Below are 24,079 nucleotides of genomic sequence, written 5' to 3'. Positions count from 1 at the left end.
ACACAATACCCCAAATGTGGTCCTGAGCCAAGTGAGACTTATCAACTCTTATTTTTGGAAGCCACAATTCTCTTAGTGCAGTACAAAGATACAGTAACTTTGGGGGGGGTGGCGTAAGGCAATTGGGATTAAGTGACTTTCCCAGGGTCACACAGCTAGTAAGTGTCAAGTGTCTGAGACTGGATTTGAACTCAGGTCCTCCTGAATCCAGGGCCAGTGCTCTATCTACTGCACCACCTAGCTGCCCCAATACAGTAACTTTTAAGTCAACCAGTGTTGCCTCCTGTCATGCCCACTGTTTTCAAAACCCCCAGATCTTATTCAGGAAAAGTTGATGAATGACATTGCTATAAGCCTTATTTCTATTTAATAAATCTAAAGATTTGACCGTGGGGCACCTAGGTGATGCATGGGGTCAGGAAGATTTGAGTTCAAGTGCAGCCTCAGACATTTGCTAGTTGTATGATTCTGGGCAAGTCGCTTAACCCATATTTGCCTCAGTTCTTCATCTGTAAAACTACTCCAGTATCTTTGCCAAGAAAACCCCATCACCAAAGTCCATAGGATCACAAAGAATCAAACACAACTGAACAATAGATTTGACCCCGACCTGTGATCAGCTGACAATAGTTTTTGCATATATCATAACCCCCTTCTTTTTTTTTTTCTGAAGCCAACATTCCTTTTGACTCTTCATACATTTCTGGAATCATTGTTTCTAGGCATTGTTAATCTTTTTTCACATATAAGATTTCACTTCTCTGAGTTCAAGGGATGAAATGTGGCTCACTAAAGAAGTGTTCAGGGAAAACTCTTTATAAATTTATGATACCATAGGCACAGTATACATATACATACAATGTAATAACCTTATGCAAGTTTCATTAACAGTCGGGAAAGACTCATGATATTAAACATAGATAGTTCATATTTATAGCATACTTTAGAATTCATAAGTCACTTTTCTCACGAAAGTCCTATAAGGTAGTGAATACAATTATCTTTATTCAGTAAAAGGAGAGGGTAAGAGACTTGCCTTTAATAATGTAGCAAAATGCAAGTATAGTTGTTACTGAAATCATGGTTTTTTCACTCCAGGACTGGTGCTTTTTCTGCCATGGCACATTTCCCAATATTCTAGCCATTTTGAATACTTTTTGTCATCTCTTATATTAGCTCTTTGTTCCAGATTTGTGTCATCTACAAATTTGTTGTGAATGCTGTTGTTTTATCTAAGATATATTTACATATACTGCTATTTTAAGGCAATTTTGATGCACTATATTCATTCCTGTGGATAATTTTAAAACTAGTAGGGGGAATTTTTACTTAAATTACTTGTGATTGAAATCTTATGTTTTAATGACTAAGCTTCATGCTTAATGAAATAAAATTTTTCCAAATTGGGCTATGTAATGGAAAAAATTTGAACCATCAACTATTGTTGTAGTAAATATATTTTCATACAAGTGAAGGAGAGAGTCCCTTGGACATAGATTGACTATCAAATAAAATCTACAAATGAGATGACAATAAAGGACTTAAATTGAAAAAGGTGGTCTAGCGAATTCCTTTTCTGAAGAACACAGTCATGTAGTTGTTTTGAATGTTTGATATGAATAAACTTCATCATTAGTCAGGAAAATCCCAGATCATGGATTTAGCAGTAAAGTATATATAATGCGTTTAAAAGTAATGTAGGGGGGGCAGCTAGATGGCGCAGTGGTTAAAGCGCTGGCCCTGGATTCAGGAGTACCTGAGTTCAAATCCAGCCTCAGACACTTAACACTTACTAGCTGTGTGACCCTGGGCAAGTCACTTAACCCCCATTGCCCCACAAAAAAAAAAAAAAAAGTAATGTAGGCTAGCAGTAAAGATGACATAGGAAGAGTAACTGTATTCAATAAATGTATTGATCACTTTAGTATTTTGAGATGAACTTTTTACCTACTAATGTGATTCATACACATTTATTGAGAATTGTAAACATTACAGGTAATAAAAGATACATGCTGTTTTCAATTGTTAAAACTGTTTTTGTTCTCTTTTATAATTTAAAACAATACAAAAAATATGGCACATTAATATGCTTCAATATCTAAGAATGTGAGTTGGAATTTGATATATTCCTGTGCATGTGTAGAGACAGTGTGGTATAGTGGATAGAGAGTGAGCCTTCGAATAGAGAGGGTCTAGGATCATGTAGTAAGCAAGGAGTAACAGATTCACAGCTTGATTGGTAACTATGAAATGTGCAGACGACCTAGAATGAAGGCTTGAAGCCTAGATTCTTTGTGTAGGACCTGTGGAAGAACATAGAATTAGAAGGCATAGATGGTTTGTGGTTTGCACTGTAGAAGAAATACATCAATAAGGTTTCAGAGTCTTTGGAATGATAATAACTAATATTTATGTAGTATTTTAAATGTACAGAACCCTGAGCGTGGAATAATTTCTCAGATATTAGCATGTGCTCTCCTATGTTTTCCCCATCCCAATAATTCAGAACCTTTGGCTGCCTGAACATACAAACCCCATTTCCCAACTGCCTTCACTCTTACTCTCATCCTTTCACTGCAATCTCCAATGTCCCACTCAAGATTTGCATTCCCCCTTCCACTGTTCTTTATGGAACACTTGTACAATTAACTAAATTCCTTTCATTCTAAACCTTTTCCCCTTCTTTCCCTCTCCCTCTTTTGGTATGCACTGAGGCCTGGTTCCCTACTGACAGCACTGTTTCCCTGGCCATCTTTATTGATACTAATTGCATTTTTGCCCATATCCTCTTCTCCTCTAAAATCCTCAATGCTTGACTTGGAATATTCCTTGCTCCTCAGTGTTAGTCTCCCCCTCTACCACTCACTCTTCAACTTTGCCTCCTTTGAAGTTCATTCAATCCAAATTTAGCAGTCAGTGTAGATCCTTGTAACTGCTATCTATGGAACCTCCAGGATATTTGCCATGCTTTCTGAATAAATTACTGCCTGACTCCTGACACTAACTCCCACCCTCACACTGGTGGACTTCAGCATAACTATCGATGCTTCCTCAAATATTATTAGCTTCCTAATTCTTCAGTCAGCTTAGTTCCCATGACCTACCTCTTCATTTCATTTCAGCTGTGAATTCATAGATATGCTATTGACATTACTTAGTTTTTGTTTTTGTTTTTTGCAGGGCAGTGAGGGTTAAGTGACTTGCCCAGGGTTACACAGCTAGTAAGTGTCAAGTGTCTGAGGCCAGATTTGAACTCAGGTCCTCCTGAATCCAGGGCCAGTGCCTTATCCACTGGGCTACCTAGCTGCCCTGCCATTACTTAGAACTTGCATGTCATGAGCTCCAAAATTCTTGTATCTAATCATAAATTTTTATCATTCTCACTTTCTGTGCCTCATGATAACTTCCCCAGGTCTTTGTCTACACCATAATCTCCATTGCCTATACCCTCAGTTCTTTCCCACGCCATTGCCTCAATGCTTGTTGTACTCTCTCCTTTTTTCCCATCTAGAGTCAACATTGAACTCTGTCCACTACTTTTGAATTCCTGTTCTATTTTACTTTACCAAACTCTAGCCCTGGATTACTCTCTAGTTAGTCCCTTGCCACTGAACAGAGCTGCAGAAAATCATAAAACCATACTGATTGGATCCACTACAGATTTATATTATGTAATTTCAACTAGGCTTCTGTGAAGTAAGGCAGTCTTTTTACACTTCCCTAATTGATTCATGATTCTACTCACCATAGCAGGTATTCAAAACTTTTTTATGCCTCCTCAAGCCTCTCATAGCATTCTGTATCCCTACCCTCTCAGCTGAGGACCTTGCTTCATACTTCATTGAAAAATTGAGATGAATTGCTAAGAAATCCTCTTTCCCTCTCTCATATCATTCAATCTTTCCCCATTATTTCCTTCTTCAGTGATCTCTGACAAAGTTGACCTTGCTATGGTCAACTCCACTCTATATCCTTGATTCCATTGCCTCCTATCTTCTGCATATTGCTCCCTCTCGCATTTCTACTTTCTCTAATATTTCATCTCTCCCTATATATTGCACCCTTCTCTGCTGCCTAAATATTTGTTCTTCATTCTCAAAGAGGACCAAAATGACATCACTATGTTGGGGTCAAGGTACATTGTATCCATCTGTGGCTGATCAGACTGAGCTGAGAAGGCTCTAGTTAGGTTCCTATGATTAAATAAGTGAAATTATAACCTGCAGCTCACAGCTTTGGGACCAAATATATAGAACCTATAATCACTACCCCTTTGGAATCATATCACATTGATTAATACTGATTGAAATAGAGTAGGTGTCCAAATGAATTATTTCTCACAATTTCTTTCTCCAAATCATTTTACAGATAAAGAAACTGAGGTAAATTGGGTTAAGTGACTTGCTTAGGGTCACACAGCTAGTGAGACTGGATTTGAACTCAGGTCTTACTGACTACAGACCTAGCACTCTATTCACTGAGCCAACTAGCTGCCTACACCACTGAGCTTCCATAGGATTCATTATTGTTCCCTCAATACCTTCTTTTTTTCCAGCTTTCCTATTACTAACCAGGGCACCAACATCTTCTCTGTAATGAAGGCTTGCAAACTTGGTGTCTTGCTTGTTTTCTCATTCTCACGTATTCAGTCTATTGTCCATTCATATATTTTTTATTTCCTTCACAACGTGTCTCCTATATACCCCCTTCTCTCTACTCTTAAAGCCACCACTCTAGAACAGGCCTACATCACCTCTCTCCTAGCTTAGTCCAATAGTCTCTCTTCATTCTTGTTCATTCGTTATTCAGCTGTCAAATTGATTTTCTTAAAGCTCAGGTTTGACCTTGTCATCCCCACTCCCTACCATGGAGTCACCCCCAGTGACTTCCTTTTATCTCTAGGGTCTTTGTTTGACATTTAAAGCCTTTCACAAGCTGATTTCTTTCTACCTTTCCAGTCATCTTGTACTTATTTCTGTGAACTCTGAGCTTTCGCTATATTGGCCCACTTGGTGTTACTCATACATGGTACTCCATCTTCTGATTACCTTTGCACACTGGCTACCCCATGCCTGTAGTGTTCTGCCTCCTCACTTGGATTTTTTAGTTTCCCTGACCCCCTTCAAGACCTAATTCAGATCTCACCTATTGTAAAGAAGTCTTCCTGCCCCCTACTCCCACAGTGCCTTCCATAATTATTTACGTGTTGTCTTTCCTATTAGAATGTGAGGTCCTTGAGGTCAGGGTCCATGTGTTTGTTTGTCTTTATATCCCCAGTACTTAATACAGTCCCTGTTATTTAGAAAGCACTTAATAAATGCTTGTTGACTGACTACTGTTAATATCCCCATTTATAGTGGAAGAAACAAGCTGTAAGAGGTTAATGGTCTGCTCAGGGTTATGAAGCTAGAGAGTATAGTGGGCAGGATTCAGATAGAGGATTCCAAATCTAGCACTCTTTCCAGCATACCATGCTACCTTTTCCATAAGTAGATGGGTAGAAATGAGGAGAGTAAGATACATTGATTGACTTGCCCAGGGTTATATTTCTACATGCCATAATCTTTCCATGGTACCACAGCTGTGAATTAGCCCCAAAGACCAGATTAGTAAAGTGCAGTTAGATTTTTAGAGGTTCTTAAAAACCAGAATTCAGTAGGAATTGGGATAACTGAAATTATTTTAAGAAAAGGGAGAGGTGTTAACAGTGTTTTAAACTAAGAAGTTTAGATAGGCAGTGGTGTTTAGAATTGGTGAAATAGCAGGAGACTTTAAGAGAATCTAGCTGGGATGGTAATAAAAGAACCAGTAAGTGAGATGAGTATCTGTGCTATGGTCCTTGTAGTGGAAATGGGGAGATAGTGAGAGATAAAAGAGAACCATTTATTTCCTGAATATTAAAAGCTTTTGTCTGAAAGGGTTTTTCAAAGTAATATTGTCAAAACCTCCTTAATGATATAAAGAACTGAGAGCTATTTTAATGTTGTGAAATACAGGAAGCAAACACATTTTAAACACTAAATTTACCAACATCTTGTCACAGTAATGGTGTGTTCATAGTAGCCAAAATTACTTTATTGAATTTTTTTCTGTTCTAATGGGCTTGTTAATCATTAGGGTGATTAAAAAAAAAAGTTCTTTGTGGCTGCCTAGGAATATTTCATCTAGACTTTCTTGGAAGCTGACTGGAAAAAAACCAAATGGCCGTGAATCTTAAAATGTCCATTATTCCCTGAGCTTTTGAAGTCACTAGTCTGTCCCAGTTCTGCAGAAGTAGAGTTTTGAGAACTTAGGGTTTTGTCTCCAAGCAGAAAAGAGAGTGAGAGATATAAATGCCCTGAATACTAAAGGCTGCTGTTGCATTTTGTGTTTATAAGGTATTGTGAAAAGACACAAGATTATTTAACTTAGTCTTGAAACTAATATCCATCCCAGATTGCTTAATTTGGTAATTAATATAGTTCTCTCTCTCTTTCTGTGCTCACTTGCTTGCTCTCATTCTTGCTCTTTAAAAACAAAACAAAACAGGATTTAAAACACTGTTGTACCCATAGAATTTAAATCATCATGTTCTTTGTGAAAACTTGTGCTAAAGTTTCTTTATTTTTCTTTTTCCTTATTTTCTAGGATTTGTTGATGTACTTATTACAGTTGGTTCAGGCCCTCAAGTATGAAAATTTTGATGACATAAAAAATGGTTTGGAGCCTACTAAGAAAGACAGTCAAGGGTCTGTGTCTGAGAGTGTATCAAGTTCTGGAACAAATGCTACAGAAATAGATAGGTATATATTATCAGGAACAAAATTACATTTTAAAACTGATCACATTTTATTATTTGTGTGTGTGTGTGTGTGTGTGTGTGTGTGTGTGTGTGTGTGTATTGTTCTGTCTTTTCCTTCAAAATCTGTTTTGGGTTTGAAATGTTATCAGTACATATTATGAATATGCCCACAGATGACTACTTACTGAGTCTGTTTAGGCATTGCTGTTATTAGAAGGATGAAAATGTTCATTATGCATGTGCAGTAATTAATGGATTGTGTGTTTACTGTTGGCAGCTAGGCATTTCTTTTCTTCTTTGAGGTCTCTGCCCTATATGAGATATTTTGGGGTAATATTGAATTCTTAGAACCATTGGATTTTAATACTGAAAGGTACTTAGAAGTCAACTAAACCATCATCTTCATTTTATTCATTTAAAAAAAAAAAAAAGAAAAGAAAAAACCCTATGGCCTCAGAAAGTGAAGTAATGCTTTGCCCAGCATTGCACAAGTGGATAGTGGCAGAGAGGTTATCAGAAGCCAGTTCCCTTCCCTTCCCTTCCCTTTCCCCTTCCCTTTCGGCAGTGAGGGTTAAGTGACTTGCCCAGGGTCACACAGCTAGTAAGTGTCAAGTGTCTGAGGCCAGATTTGAACTCAGGTCCTCCTGAATCCAGGGCCGGTGCTCTATCGACTGTGCCACCTAGGTGCCCCTGAAAACAGGTTTCTTAACAGCTATTTGTGTTCTTTTTTTTTTTTTTTACCACTACCTTTTGATTAGATTCTTATCATTAGAATGTAAGCTTCTTGAGAAGAAAACATTGTTTTGTTTTTTACTTTGAATCCCCAGTACCTGGCATATAGTAGACATTCAATAAATAATTGTTTAATTGTATATTTTAGTGTCTTCTTTATTTGGATTAGAAGAGGACTGACTGGGGAGATCTGAGGAATCTTCATTTTTTTCACATTTTTGAGGGAGTGAAAGGGAGGAAGCTCTAAGTACCTCAGATTTATTATCCCTTTATGTCTTTTGTTTTCCTCTCCTCTTTGAAGATCTTCACATCTCTAGATTATTCTGCCTCATAATATTATATTAGTATTATCTGTAATGTTCTGAAGGATAGAATCTCTAAACAGATAGGACTGATTTTAATTGTACTAAAAATGAGTTCCTTTTACAGACAGAATTTGTTATATGCTAAATAACTTAGCAGAACTCTAATTTATGTATTAAGTTTATATCTTTTCTTATTTTTTTAGTTCCCAAATCATAACTAGTCCTCTTCCTCCAGTGTCTTCTCCTCCTCCGGCATCAAAAACAAAAGAATCTGCAGATGGTGAAAATCTGGAGGTGAGCTAAGAGATTTTATAGCTTCTTGTATGAAGATGTCATGTTAAGAGGTTCTTAACAGATGTACATTTTAATGTTGGTCCTTACACCACTGATTTTGATTAATAAACTAAATATTACAAGTTCATTAAATAACTTGTTTTATGACGCCTGTTTATGACTCTTCCCATCAGCATAAACTGCCAGATAGACCTCAGTGTAAGGCATTTTACTGGAGCTTTGGGCATATAAATGGATTCATAAGCAATGTACAAATGAACTGGATGTAAAGATTTTATTAAGAAAATCCAGCATATTACTGTAATTGTTGTCAGTGCCCTGTGATTACATTATAGAGAGCTATGATTTTAGAATTATAGTAACCACAATAAATGGCAGCTTCGCAGAACTCACACAGAATATTGGACCAGGTCCTATTCAATGACTAAGCTCATTTTGGTAGACCATTTAGTTCATTAAATATGTATTAAATACCTATGTTCAAAGCAGTATTCATCGTATCCTAATTTTCTCAGCAGTTGCCATTGTCAGTAGTAATTGTTGGGTATACACATTTGGAAGCTCCTGTAGAAGCTCTTCCAAAGTGACCTGAGAACTAACTAATGACTGAGAACTTATTGTTTCTAGGCTTAGATAAATCAGGAACACACAGTTATTGAAATAATAGTAGTAAGTTATGGTTAATATAGGTTATCAATATGAACAACTTATTTTATTACTCTCTGTTAAGGGGCTAAAATTCTAGCTAGTCTTTCTAAAATATCTAATGAGTGGTCGCCAATAAATTATAAGCTTTTGCAAGAGTTAGACTTTTAAGCATTTATTAAGGAGAATAAGAATTTGGTAAAGAAAGAGAGAAAGGCCTACATTCATCTATTAAAGGGAGAGCACATTTCTAGCTCCGCTCTCTGCCAGAGTCCACAGGAAAGAGAGTCAGAGCGCCAGGCTGCCCCCTTCTTCCTCCCACCAGCAAACGTCACTTCCTGATGCCAAAGAAAAGACGCATGGTCTGGCCCTCAGAGACCTTCACCTCATGGCAGAGCTTTTCTACAGTAAGTCTCCAGCAGGTGGCGTCATTCCAATCGTTATATCTCCCATTACTCTGATATCTCCAGTCCCACACCCAGTGCTGAGACTGATATATTAGGCAAGGAAGGAGTGGCTTTTACTACATTGCTAGGGTTGTATCAAAGATGAGTTCCTGGCTTTCTTAGTTTGAACTTGAGCTGCCTTTGAAACTGTCTACAAATGGTGGTTAGGTTCTATTTTATTATTATCATTACTACACTTAAAGTATTATTTCTGAAATGGATTTTTATGAATTATCCTGAAAAATCACTGAAAGTCAAGTATTTCTTACGTACTAAATCTTGTATAAGGGATATCATGCTAGTTTTTCCTGTTTTTAGGATAAAACATAATTTTATGTTAAATTATTTTAGGTTTGTTTTGGTTTTGGTTTTTTGCGGGGCAATGAGGGTTAAGTGACTTGCCCAAGGTGTCACACAGCTAGCTCCCACTCTTTTATAATAGTTGTCCTTCTGTGCCTTGTCCTGATTTCCTCTTTGCTCTTTACATTTTTGTCTCTTAGTGATGCTAATCAGCTCTCTATGTATCTAGTGCTAATCTCTCTTAAGAACTCCAGTTCTTCCTTCAAGACTCACCTTGTCAAATGTCACCTTCTGCAGAAGACCTTTCCCAGTTCCCCCAGCTGCTATTGTCTTTCCTGTGTGTGTGTGTGTGTGTGTGTGTGTGTGTATGTGTGTATGTGTGTGTGTGTATCTTCATCATCATCATCTGTCTTTTAGACAACTCCTTCTGGTGTGCCATCAGTGTATTAAACTTATTATGTTCAAAACAGAACTCAGTATATTTATTTCTTTAAATATTTCCCAATTACATGTAAAAATATTTAATAATAATTTTTAAAAGTTTGAGTTCCATATCTTCCCCCTCTTCCTTAGAAGGCAAGCAGTTTGATAACGATTATACATGTGAAATCATGCAAAACTTATTTTCATATTATCCATGTTAAAAAGAAGACACAAAACAATGAAAGTAATTTTTAAAATATGCTTCTGTCTGCATTTAGAAAATTCATTAGTCTTTTTTTGGAAGTGGATAGTATTTTTCACCATGGGTCGTTTGGAATTCTCTTGGATTATTGTCTTGGTCAGAGTAGCTACGTCTTTCACAGTTGATCATCCTTACATTATTACTATTTCTATGTACAGTGCAGAATTCAATATTTTTCACATTATACCTGTCCCTATTTCTTTTAAGGTCACCAGGGTAGGATAAAGACAGATTAAAAAGCCACAGGATATAGTAGTTAAGAACTAGGTTTCTATGGGAAAATATCTTTGAAAGTTCCAACTAGATGAGTACAAGAAATTTATGGAATAATCTGTTTGGCATTTTGGGATGGCTTTTACTGTGTGGCCATTGGAAAAAAAGATTTCTTGTATTTTTTTCATCCACAAGTATATCAAAACCTCTTTGTGGCTTTTAAAAGCCTTCAAGCTGTGGTCCCTTTCCACCTTCCCAGTCTTCTTATACTTCACCTCCCTCCTTGCACTCTGGGATCCAAGAACACAAGTCTTATTGGTAGTTCTTACATATGAAATACTTTCTTTTGACTCTGGGCCTTTTCACTGGTTGACTTCTGTATTTGGAATGCTCTCCTTTCCCACCTTCAACTCCTGGCTTCCTTCAAGACTCACCTTGTCAAATGTTACCTTTTGCAGAAGACCTTCCTCTGCTGCTGTTGTCTTCTGTGTGTGTGTGTGTGTGTGTGTGTGTGTGTGTGTGTGTGTGTGTGTGTCTTGTAAGGATATCATTGTTTACATGTCTCTCCCATTTGAATGTGAGTTCCTTGTGTCCAGGAGCGATGTCCTTTCTTTGTATCCCCAGTGTTTATCATAATGTCTAACCCTTATTAAATGATTAATAAAGACTTCTTGACTGATTGACAGTATTAACCAATTTGGTCATGTAAAAACTACTTCATGTAACTTTTTAAAAGAACTCTAATTATAGAGTATTCAATCGTTATTATTTTTTCCTTCAATTGATTTCGATATTTAATAAAGAAGAAAATAATGTTTTGACTGGTATATGACAGCTATTGTTTGTGTTTGTGTTTTTTTGTGTGTGTTTGTGTTTTTTGGGTTTTTTTTGGTGAGGCAATTGGGGCTTTCCTTATTTATTTTTAATGCACACACTATTCACTAACAGCTATTGTTTGAAGGGACATGAGAGTATGTATGAGTGTATGTTGAAGTGCATGTGCACATGTGTGTGTAGAGCAGGCAGGAGTTGGTTGGAGAATCACTTTTACCAAAAGATAACACCTACAAAAGGATCATTAAATAAGCAAATTCTATTCCATTAATGTACAGAATCCTCTTCCAGAAATTTCATGTCTGTGAGGGTTTTTTTCTCTATTATGACATACCATTTTGTTCACTGCTAAGGAAATTATGTAATCTTATTCTTGGATACTTCCCAAGTATGTTTTATGCTTATTTAAATTTTTGTAAATACATGCATTTATAGATGTACATTATAAAAAGGCAATACGTGCTAATTTTCTAGCTTAAAATTCTTTCATTATGAATAGATAGGCTTCTGTGTTTACAAAAATATGGATCAAAATAGTTAACTATAATGTGGATAACATGTATCTTTAACAAAATTCACATGAATCTGTTCAGTTCTGTGTAAACTCAGGATTATCCCATTTGTAGTTTAGTGTCTTTACTATGTTGCTATTGTTTCCAGGTACAAATTTATGTCTAATTTTAGTTTAAATTATCCTTTGAAACAATGTAAATTCATTGTTAGATTGTATTTCTGCGTTTGATCAGAGATTATTTACTTGTTTTGCCTGGATATTTAAAATATAGTCCTCTTGAAAAGTTGGATGCATTCTTTATTAATGGTGAAGTTTTTATAATGTACTGTCATATCTGCAGAGGAAAACTTTGAGGTAAACACGGAGTATCTCTTTTTATTCCCCAATTAGCAGCAAAAATAAATGGCAAGATGAAGTCATGTTTCTTTCTTTTTGTTTCTTTCAGCAAGATCTCTGCACTTTCTTGATATCAAGAGCCTGCAAAAATTCTACACTGGCTAACTATTTATATTGGTATGTGAAAATAAGTTCAGTGTTTTTCGTATTGTGACTTCTTAGGGTCATTTCCCCCCCCCCACTGCTTGATATAAAATAGGCCCAGAATACACGTACTAGAAAGTGAATGCAATATAAAGTGAAAAAAGGTACATATAGTCATTAAAAGCTATGTGCCACCTGTGTGCATAAGGATATGTCCAACTTTATATCCTTTGTCCCTCACTTTAAAAAGCATAGACATCATTAAGGAATAGACAGTATCACTGAAATGTTTCCTTTCTGCAGTTTGGTTTCCCTCTTTTAAAAGAGGTGGCACTGGTTGTGTATAGCATATTTCAAGGTCTGAATTATCACCTGCCAAAATATGCTTTATTCTCTTGAATTATAGGTCACAGAATTTTATGGGTAGGAAAAATCACAGTACAATCTATTTCTTAATTTTCCATGGCACACAGAGGTTAAGTGATTTGCCCAAAATTAAATAGCTATTTAGGGGCAGATACCTGACTTCACATTTTAAATATTGTACATTTGGTAAATAAATGTATTTAGAGACTATTAGAGATGGAATCATCTTTAGAGATCATCTACATAGTCTTATTCTTTTAAAAGATTAAAAAAAACAAAACTGAGATTTGCCTATGGTCACATGGTTAATTAGTGGCAGAAGTAGGTTTAGATACCAGATCACCCAACTTTCAGTCCTGTTTCTAATTTATAAACTATAGCATATTCTAACAGATTAAAAATCTAAAGCATTTTACAGAATATCACTTCAGAATTTTTTTCTTGGTTTAGGGGAAATGTGGCATTTCAGGTAACATGATATTGAAATCAGTATGATTGGTTAGTCCTAATTAAGTTGGATTCTATACAACTGAATGTAAGTTGTAAGGTTTTAAAAAAAAAAATTGTTATTTTCATGTTCAGATTCCCTCCCTCCCTCCTTCACTCATTGAGAAGGTGTAATTTTTTTTTTTAACCAGAAAGGTTTTCCTGTTTTTCCTTTCCCTTCTTCTTTCAATCTCTCTTTCCCATGACACTCCAGTGGAGGGCTTTTAGGGTTTTATGGAACTATTTGTTTTTTTCTTTGTTTTTCTCAAGGCAAATGTTAGATTTCTCTAAATGGGCTTATTGTCTCAAGTAAAGGACTAAATGTCAATTTTAGCTAAGCCTTTCCTAAGGCTGTATCATTTGTCATCCAGAGAATCTGACCTTTGTTTTGTCTGTTTTCTTATCTCTAACAAAAGCACCAATGTGTGTATCGCAGGTGGATTGTCAGATTCATGGTCAGGTGCCTGAGTTTTTAGATTTTAGGAGTGCCCAATAGACATTCTCCTTAAACTCTCGCCGAACTTCTCATTCATTCTGCTTGTTGATGGTAAAATTCCTGTCAGAGGTAGCATTCCATAGTTTGAGAACTTTAACTTCAAATACCACTTTGAAAGGGAATACAATAGCTTAAACTTACAACAGATTGCATATGACTAATATTTTTTTAGGAGCAAGTTTTGATATGGAGAGGGAGAGAGAATAAAGGGACTCAGCTTGGGGGAGAGATTGTTATAGTACAAAGAATCATTTGATACTTATTTATTAGCTAGAATCTGTCAAACATGCATTTTCCTACTTCTCTCCATTTACTTAATGTTTTCTTTTTTTATGTTTTGTCTTTTTTCTATAACTTTCTAATCTGTGCATTTCTTCCCTTCTTGCTTCTCTGCCCATCTTCCATTTGTTCTTATTCACAGTCCCTTTCTGCATCTTTATTTCTATTTCATATACTCAAGCAAGTCACAATACTGTCTTTAAGCACATTTTAAATTATTTGCTGCATTTAGTGAAGTTTTGTTTTCTTGTTCCTAAATAACATTTGAGTTTAACTTCTCATGTCTTTTACAAAAAATACACGATTTGACTTGCTTTCCATTCCTATATAGTCATTAAGTAATTTTATTTTCCTACCTCCCATTGTAGCAAAAATGTTTCTCATTCTTGCTTTAACAGTTATAATTTAATAACCAAATGTTATTTCTCTCTTGTGAGATCTGTACTTTCTTATGTTTGTTGGAAGTACTGAAGTATTAAAGTGAATGTGATGCAAAATTTTAATCATCTGGATCTTTTTGGGATCCTGATTCTGTATTAAATTGTATTAGCTGTTCCCTCTGACAATGTCAACCTTGAATTTTAAAAGCATATAACCTCAATACATGTCTTAACCCAATGCCTTGTGGCTCATTAGAGACTTCATTAGAGCTTAGTTTTACATGTTTTTACTTATACAGATGACATGATGTTTTTGAAATTAAATATATTTTAATTGAATGTTGCGCAGAAATTATTTCAGAAGCATCCTCTGCAATATTTTTAAGCTTTATGACTCTTCCATTTCTTACCTGAAGCATGGATAGCTTTCCATTTACTCTGAAAGCAACCAAAAACAGTAGGTAAGAGCAGCTAGGTGGTGCAGTGGATAGAGCACCGGCCCTGGAATCAGGAGTTACCTGAGTTCAAATCCGGCCTCAGACACTTAACACTTACTAACTGTGTGACCCTGGGCAAGTCACTTAACCCCAATTGCCTCACTTAAAAAAAAAAAAACAGTAGGTAAACTCATAGATTATGTAGTCTCCACAAGGCTACTGGAGTCTTCTTGTTGTTTCAAGATGGTAATTTTTTTTCTACATAGGTTAAAATAGACAAAGCTACACTTATTATTTTTTATATACATTCCATCATATTGATTTTGTTTTTGCTCTTACTCTAGCACAGGGATTCTTAACCTAGGGTCTATTTTGTTAACTGTATTTCTGCATAATTGATTTTTTGGATAATCTTATAGATTTTATTTTAGGCAGTTAAATACATTATTATTCTTAAATAATAATGGTTATAATTCCAATAATATTTCTAAGAATAAGTTCAACGTTCCATAGGCCCTACCAGACCCCAGATAGGTACCAGAGACCTCATCAAAGAAGTCTCTGATACACAAAAAAGGTTACAAATCCCTCTTCTAGCAATAAGAAAACAACATGAAGCAAGACCAGATGTTTGCTAAAGAATGATTTTTTTGCTCTATTTAAAATCAATATAATATTCCTAAGTAATAGCAAATAATTCATCATTCTCTTGATATTAGGTTATTGCCTTTGATAAATACTAGACTGTTGTTGCACATAAAACTTGGGCAAATAATTTTAATTTTGTTTCAAAATTGCCGTGTTCTCCTTTTTTACAATATATTGTAGATAATTGACAAAGATTATACCTATATTAAGCATAACATAGTCTATTATTTTTAAAAAATACATTGTATGGGGCAGCTAGGTGGCGCAGTAGATAAAGCACCGGTCCTGGATTCAGGAGTACCTGAATTCAAATCTAGCCTCAGACACTTTGACACTAGCTGTGTGACCCTGGGCAAGTCACTTAACCCTCATTGCCCCGCCCCCCCCCCAAATTGTAGACTGTTGTATTTTTTCCTCTAGATTATTTTTTGTTTTCTCATATATTGCTCCTTCCAAATAATTTAATCAGAGTTTCTGCTAAAGCTGAAATACTTAGGGATGTAGAGTTATCCAGACAATCCTTTTCAAATGAATAGTGTCAGCCTTTTAAGCTACAGAGCAGAGTCATAGCCTCCAGTCTGTAAAGTCTTAGGCATCAAGATCTCTAAATGGTTCAGTTTTTATAGTCCTTTTAGTTTGTTGAAATTGCAAGTAAACTTTAGACATTTTGACATTTTTTCTATAACTAACTTCTAAGGCCTTGCAAGGTAATTCAGGGTGTTTGCCTCCAAAAAACAAATTGCCAGGGAACTGGTGGCCTGCTGATGTAATCTTACTAAAACACTGCAATCAATTTTGTCTACATTGCTCTTTTCAGCTGACAGCCAACGTGAGGATACCTTAAAGTAATTTTCAGTGTGTGTCTTATTAGAGTGCACTGAGAACTCTGAATTATGAACAATTCAGTTCTGAGTCTTGGGATATATATAAACTTGGGGCAGCTTAAGGGTAGTGTGGATAAAGTACTAGGCCTAGAGTCAAGATGAATCATCTTCCTAAGTTCAAGTTTGACCTGAGACACTAGCTGTGTGTCTGTCGGCAAGTCACTTAATCCTGTTTGCTTTAGTTTCCTCATCTGTAAAATGAGCTGGAGAAGAAAATGTCAAACCATTCCAGTATCTCTGCAAAGAAAAACCCAAATGGGGTCATAAAAAGTCAGAACATGTAACAATTGAACAATAATAGCAACAGCAAATATATAACTCACCATTCATAGCTGAATGTACAAGACTATCATTTTCCAGGATGAACTTTCTTCTCATATAACATTGACTTAAAATTTTTATAAGGCCATATTTTGTTCATTTTAACCAACTAACAGTAATGAGGCACATATATAATGGCTGGCAGGAATTGCATGATTGCTACAGTACTTGGAGGAAAGCTTTTGAGAAACAGTGAAATTTGGGATTTGGGATTTATATGTATCAATGTAAAGAAACACCTTTAGAAAAAATAAAAAGAGGTTTCAGAACTCAAGGTAAAGGAGGAAATGGGTTAAAGTGGACATGGGGAAACAATATACCCATATCTATTTAAAAGAGTGCTGTAACCACTGCCTGTGGTCAAATCAGGACCAGTTCTTAGGCAACTTTGCTTATGCTGGATAGATAGATGGATCTTAGCTAAGAGAGTCCCCTAACAGGTTACTTTAGGCCAAGGACGCTTTAATCATTTAAAGCTCTTTGATATAACATATCCCTCATTACTCAGAATGACCAGTGAATTCAGTTCAGATTATCATAGACTTTTTTTTTTTTTGGTGAGGTAACTGGGGTAAAGTCACTTGCCCAGGGTCACACAGCTAGTATGAACTCTATCCTTGAGTCCTAAGTGTTAAGTGTCTGAGACCAGATTTGAACTCAGGTCCTCCTGATTCCAGGGCCGGTGCTCTATCCACTGCGCCACCTAGCTGCCCCAGATTATCATAGACATTGAGGATTAGAAAGGACCTTTAGAGGTCATCTAGTCCAATCCCTCCCTGAAGTACAAATTCTTGATACAACACTACCAGCAAGAAGTGACCCATCTTCTGCCTAAATTTCTCCAGTGACTTTCTGCAACAAACAAGGAGAAATTTGGAATGCGAGGAGGCAAATTTTACCTTATTGGTATCACTAATACTTGGTAGGATGAAACCCATGTGGTTCTGGATGAATATAACTCATGAGAAACAAGGCAGGTTAAAAGGGTGTGAGAGATAGCATTATATATTAAGAATTATATGAGGAAATTCAGAAACCAGAGAGTAAAAGCATGATGGAGAGAATTTAGGTGAAGGTGAAAGGAGGGAGAGACAGAAGGGCTATTTTCATTGGCATATACTTTAGACTGTCTGGTCAGAAAGAGGAAATTGATGAGTTTGAGAATAGATCACAAGCCTGGCAGTGAAGTTTGATCTACTATTGATGGCAGACTTCAAGTATTTAAGTGTCTCTTAGATCTCTCTTTTTCCAGAAGCCCCTGATAACTTCTTGATTTTCTTTAGTGATAATTTATTCCTTCTAAAGGTAAGGGCACCAACAAGGGGACTCTAGATCTGATTCTTAATTAAAAGAGGAACTGTTTGCTGGGCTCTAAATGATGATGAGAATATTGGGGAGAATTGATCACTACATCTTGGAGTTTGTAATAGAAGAGAAATAATCTGTGCATGTTCTGAAATCTACTCCAGATTTTAGAAAAGCAGATTTCAAAGTGTGTGCAGGAAAGATAGGTAGAATCTCATAGAATGGAGTGAAGAATGAGAAATACCCAAGAAGTACATTCTAGGGGAAAAAAGAGAAATAATTTTAATGAAGCAGGAAAATAGGATTTGCCTGAAGATGTACAGAGAATTCACCAGCTAACTCAGATTTTAAAAAGAAATGTACAGAAAATGGAAGCAAGTCCTGCTAACAGAGAATGGATATAAGTACAGCATGGATTAGGGTTGACAAGGGAGGCTACAGTCAACACAAAGTTTCCCCACCAACCCCTCTCTACCTGTATTAGGAGAAAAAGAAGGATCAAAGAAAGGATAAGACAAACATAACTGATCATAGAGAAGGCTCAATTAATATTTTGGTTTTATCTCTGCAAAGGAAGATGACCTACTGAAAATGACAAAACAAAAATGACTAATATGGGTTGATACACATGATAAGTAAAGAAATAGTAAGAGAGCATCATGCTACCCTTGATGAATTCAAGGCCCAGATGAACTCTATCCTTGAGTCCTAAAAGAACTGGCAGGTGTGATTGCTGAGCAGCTGTCAGGGATATATTGAGGGTGTGTGTATATGTATTTGTTTTATCAGTGATAGTTGGGGAAAAAAAGTGAGTGATGGACTACTAGACTAGAGGACAAACATGAATTCATTATTTAAAAAAGGAAAGAGGAAAAACAAAAGTCTGCAAATTCTAAGCCTTTGGGTTTGACTTCCATTTAAAGACATGTTTGGAAAATTCATCTAGAAAGAGAAATAGTAATTAGAGGCCAGCATGACTTCATCAAGAACAGCTTATGACAGGTTACCTTTGTCAGGATTACTAAATAGTAAACAAGGAGAATGCTGGGGATAACTTTACACAGATTTTTAGGAAAGCTTTTGATAAAGTATTTTAATGTTCTTGTGGAAAAGATGAAAACATGGATTAGAAAGTAATAGAATCAGATGTGTTTAGAATTGGTTGGACTGCTGGATTCAGAGCAGCTATTAATGATTCATTGTCACCATGACAAGATGTCTCCAGTAGAATATCCCAGAGATTTGTCCTTGGCCTTATGCTCTTTAACACTTTATTAGGGATATAGACAGTCATGATCTAAAAACAGTCTTTTCTGGCAAGAACATTGGACTGAAACTAATAAGAAATTCAGTTGAGATAAATGTAAAATCTTGCTTTTACATACAAAAATATAAACTTTATCAATATAAGATGGGAGACGTTTGAATAAACAGTGGTTCTGAAAAAGGTCTTGGGGTAATAGAGTATTAAGTACTTAATCTGTACCAGGCACAATGGAACACCAAATAAATAAATAAAAGCAATTCCTTCCCCTAAGGAGCTTATATTGTAAAAGAGCTGGAAGGTGGGGGAAGGGGATGAGGTGTAGGTGTTTGTGAGAGGTGACAGTAGAAGAGGTCCAAAGATTTGAGTTTAGCAGGGAGAGGAGAAAACAGCAATAGCCTGAACACTTCATGGTTCCAGGCAGGGTACTCACCAGTCAGAGGAGGAGGGTGTAGGGGTAGAAGTATAGGCAGGATAAAGAAGCTGCTGTTGAGGAAGTAAAAAAGTTCAGAATTATCAGTGGAGCCAGGAGAGAAACCAGGGTTTTAGTTATCTGTAAGCCCAGTATGAATTAGAGTATGATGTGATAGCCAAAAAATTTAATGAGAGCTTGGTCTGAATTGAGGGAGATAACAACCTTCACTTAACCTCATCTGTAGTTTTTGTTGTTGTTTTTATGTCCAGCACTTTGTGACCTTATTTGGTGTTTTCTTGGCAAAGATACTGGAGTGTTTTGCCATTTCCTTCTCTAGCTCATTTTATAGATGAGGAAACTGAGGCAAGCAGGGTTAAATGACCTGCCCAGGGTTATACAGATAGTAAGTGTCTGAGGTCAGATTTGAACTCAGATCTTCCTGACTGCAGACCTGGTGCTTTATCCACTGTACCACCTAGATGTAATACTGTTTTCAATTCTGGGCATCATGGTTCCCAAATAGTAATAAGTTGGAAAGTGTCTAGAGGATGGCAATGTGAATGGCAAAGGGGTTTGATTCCATATCGCATGAAGAGATTGTTTGAAGGAATTAGGCATGTTTCACCTGGAAAGGAGAAGACACAAGGGGATATGATAGCTGTCTTGAAGTATTTGAGGGACTTTCCCATGGAAGAGGGATTCAATTTTTTCAGAGGTCGAACCAAGAGCAATGTTTTGAAAAGGCCACTTTAGATGTGATATCGAGAAAAAATTGATATCAGTAATAATTCCATAGTTCATAATTATAATAGTAAGTCACTTCTTAACCATGATAATTCCCCCCCACACACACACACACACATACATTCACTCTTTGTTTTTGTTTTTTTGTGGGGCAGTGGGGGTTAAGTGACTTGCCCAGGGTCACACAGCTAACAAGTGTCAAGTGTCTGAGGCCAGATTTGAACTCAGGTCCTCCTGAATCCAGGGCTGGTGTTTTATCCACTGTATCACCTAGCTGCTCTTAAAGCTAAAATATCACCTGTTGGGTAGGTTATAGTGGGGATTCCTTTCATGGATACATTGGTTTAGATTGCCTCTGAAGTTCCTTCACACTCTCAGTTCTGCAGATCAGCTTTATTTTCCATATATAAAGCTGGTCTGATTCCCATTAACTTCAACCTGTTGATCCTAGTCTTTTTCTATAGGACAAAGTTGAATAAGATCAGACTTATTCAACTTTGTTATAGTCTGTGAAAAATCTGAGAATAATTTGAGAGGTGTTAAAGAGCATTCAGAATTTGAGAGGGATTCGGTAATTTAGAGATATTCAAAATTAGGATGGTCTATATCAGGGAGGAGTATTTTGGAAGTCAGCTTTTTAGTGAGAATTGAAGATTTGAGAATGTAAAGAAAAGATTGTTTAGAGAGACAAGGCAAGGACTCTTGATCAACTGAACTAGAAGGGAAAAAATTAACTTTTGTTGATAATAGAATAAGGGAAGTTATATTATGTGAACAACCCTTCTGGGTTCTCAGCATCCTCTATAAAAGTCATTAATAATAATCATTGCCCTACCAGTCTTGTAAGGATGCTATGGAGACCACATTAAAAAATGTCAGTGAATCTCTTTGTAAATCATAAAGGCCTCTATGAAAGTGATCACTTATCTTCTACCTAGAAAATGACTCTGGGTTCTCCAGTACCTTGCCAATAGAATGTAACTTCTGGCAGGTCTTACCTGGTTAGAAAAGGAAAAACCAAATGCCAAAATGAATTGGGGTAGACTTAGAGAATAGAAGATGGAGGAAAAGCTTTAAGGAATGATGAGGGTGGGGAATAGTGGGAAGAATAGGGGTTTCATTTCATCTCTCACTCTTGATTTTAAACCCACTGAATTCTGGGTATTGGCTTTATATGGTAGGTGAAATATGAAATGGCTGAGGAAACAAAGATTCAAGCTTCCGAGTTTATCAATTTATTAAGCAATGCTTCCAATTGCCTAACAAATCGAGACCAGCCCCCTCAATGTTGGCACTGGAGCCCAAATACAGGGGGAGACATTTTTATGTATTAAAAATAATCATATGAGATCAGTTCATGAAAAGAAAACTATTAACTAGCATACAAAATTAGGGAATCTGATTTCTAATGGGAGGAAAGATTAGGGACTTTCCAAGTTGGGGGAAGGAGAACAAACAGTTGTAATTCTCAGTAAAAAAGGTTTCCCCCATTACCCACAAGTGTCTGTTTCAATCAAAGGAACATGGAAGCAATAACTAATGAACCAGTACAGGGCCAGTTTTCAGATGAGACATATGGGTTACTTGAGATGGATAATTATGAGAAAACTTCTTGCATCAGTCTTTGGGTCTGACCAGGTCTCTGGTCCACAAAACCCAAGTCCTTAATTAAAGATCTCTAAGCAACAGGTAGAAGTGGTCTAGCTTCCCATCCACATAGCGCTCAGCTCAAACAATGCTATAAAGTTTTATCACAGTTCCCACAACTGAATAAAATTTTCTCACAAGACAGAAATTGGACTACACTGATAATTGAATAGAAAGAGAACTGATCTAGCTCCAGAATTGAGTCACAAGATGAAGTCAGTGTGGTTCATGCAGTTCCCACTACCTCTTAATGTTTTTAATTCCCTCAATTATGCAATTGAAAATGCTCTCCAAAGTTACTAGTGATTTGTTAATTGCCATATTTAATGGCTTTTTCCCCGCCCTCACCTCTGCACATACAATGGTTTCCCTCTTCATAATGTTGAACACTCATTTTCCTACATGCTCTTTCCTCTCTAGATTTCTCTGACACTGCTCCCTCCTGGTTCTTCTATCTGTCCAACTGTTAATTATTAGTCTCCTTTATGAGATCTTCATTCAGGTCATGTCCCTTAAGTGTCATTGTTCCCAATATTCTTCCTTACCCCTTTTCTCTTTACCCTCTATCCTGTCTGTCTTGGTGAACTTTCCAGTTCTCAGACCAGATGATTCCCAGATCTATATATCCAACCTTAATCTCTCTCTCCCAAGCTTGATTCTCTCACTTCCAGTTGACTTTTGGACTTCTTTAATGTCCTGGCGGTATCTCAGATTCAACATATCTAAAATAACTCATTAGCTTTCTTCCCAAAGCCTCCCAACCTCCTCACTTATTTTATTGTTAAGGGCACCACTATTCTTCTAATCACCCAGGCATACAATTTTGGGGTCCTCCTCACACCCTCTTTCCCAGTAACCCCATAAATGCAATTTATCATGTCTCCTAGTTTCTATATTCATGATGTATCTGGTCCATATCCTCTTCTTCCCTAATTATTCACACAGCTGCCACCCTGGTTCAGGCCCTCACCACTTCTCTCCTATACTATTGCAATAACCTTTTAACAATCTTCCTGCCTCCAGTCTCTCCCACTCAGTTTCATTTTTCACTTAACTGCCAAAATGATTTTCCTTAAGTGCAAGTTTGAACATGTCACCTCCCTTCTTATTAGTCTTTAGTGCTTCCTTTTTACATCCAGCATCAAATGTAAGGAACTATTTTAATTCCTTCACAACCTGACCCCTTTCTAACTCTCCAGTCTTCTTACACTTTACCGCCCCCTGCACAAACTCTGCAAACTGGTCTCTGGCTGTTCCTCACATAGGACATTCCATCTTCTGATTCCATGCATTTCTATTGGCTACCTCCATGCACTTCTGCATTCTGGATTCACTGTCTCTTTTCTAGCCTCAAATCAAATCCCACCTTCTTTTTAGGGGTCCTTCAGTTTCTCCAATTGCTAGAGCTTACTCTATGAAATTGTCTTCCATTTACATAAGTAAATATTTTAATTGCTTATAGGATTATAGTTCCTAAAAATAGAGGGAGTAGAAATGAGGTATACAACATTTATTAAGCTATATAGAAGTGTCTGTTCTCCTATAGATATCATGTAAATAGGATAGAAAGCCATGACTCTGAATCAAGATGAATGTGCTTTCATGTCCTGCCTCTGATACACACAAACACACATCCACACATCCACACATATATACCTTCCCCCCTTCCCCTCTGTCTCTCTGTCTCTCTCTCTGCTCCTAGACAAGTCACTTAACTGCTTCGTGTCCTAGCAACTTGCTAAGACTAAATTGTAGGCTAGATTGTCATCTACTTTATTAGAGGTACTTTCTTTACTGGGATCAGTGGGTGGATCAGACCCATGGATCAAATACATAACCCAAAAACCTCACCCCCAGATCTAGAGCTGCAGTTCATTGAAGCCTAGAAAAACTAGGGAATTGTGTATTAGAATGATGAAACTAGTTTAGTGAAGATAATGCAATTACAAAGTGCAAAATCTTTTATTTCTCACATATCCCTGTGATACTTTTTCTGGAAGAATTCTAAAATATGTTATTAGAGGAATGGTTTAAGAGCATTTAGAAAGGAGGCAGTTACCATTAGGAGCTAAGATTTGGTCATCAAGAAGAGGTCACATTAGACTAATTTCATTTCTTTTTTTTTTTTTTGACAGGGTTGCTAGGCTGGTAGATCACGGAGTGATATAGTCAAAGTAG

At 36.6% G+C, this 24,079-nt stretch overlaps 1 protein-coding gene across 1 annotated transcript in view; it reads left to right on the top strand.

Annotated features, from left to right (window-relative positions):
• Nucleotides 1–24,079, top strand: part of PIK3C3 (phosphatidylinositol 3-kinase catalytic subunit type 3) — a 182,497-nt gene that overhangs the window by 50,731 nt on the left and 107,687 nt on the right. The window contains exons 11-13 of the mRNA XM_043978483.1: nt 6,628–6,782; nt 8,022–8,112; nt 12,195–12,262. Of these exons, the coding sequence (XP_043834418.1) occupies nt 6,628–6,782; nt 8,022–8,112; nt 12,195–12,262 (314 nt within the window). The remainder of the gene's footprint in view (nt 1–6,627; nt 6,783–8,021; nt 8,113–12,194; nt 12,263–24,079) is intronic.

Source organism: Dromiciops gliroides, chromosome 1, assembly GCF_019393635.1.
Source record: "Dromiciops gliroides isolate mDroGli1 chromosome 1, mDroGli1.pri, whole genome shotgun sequence".
NCBI classification, from domain to species: Eukaryota; Metazoa; Chordata; class Mammalia; order Microbiotheria; family Microbiotheriidae; genus Dromiciops; species Dromiciops gliroides.
The sequence above is the reverse complement of the archived record's forward strand: the minus strand, read 5'-3'. Positions and strand labels throughout refer to the sequence as shown.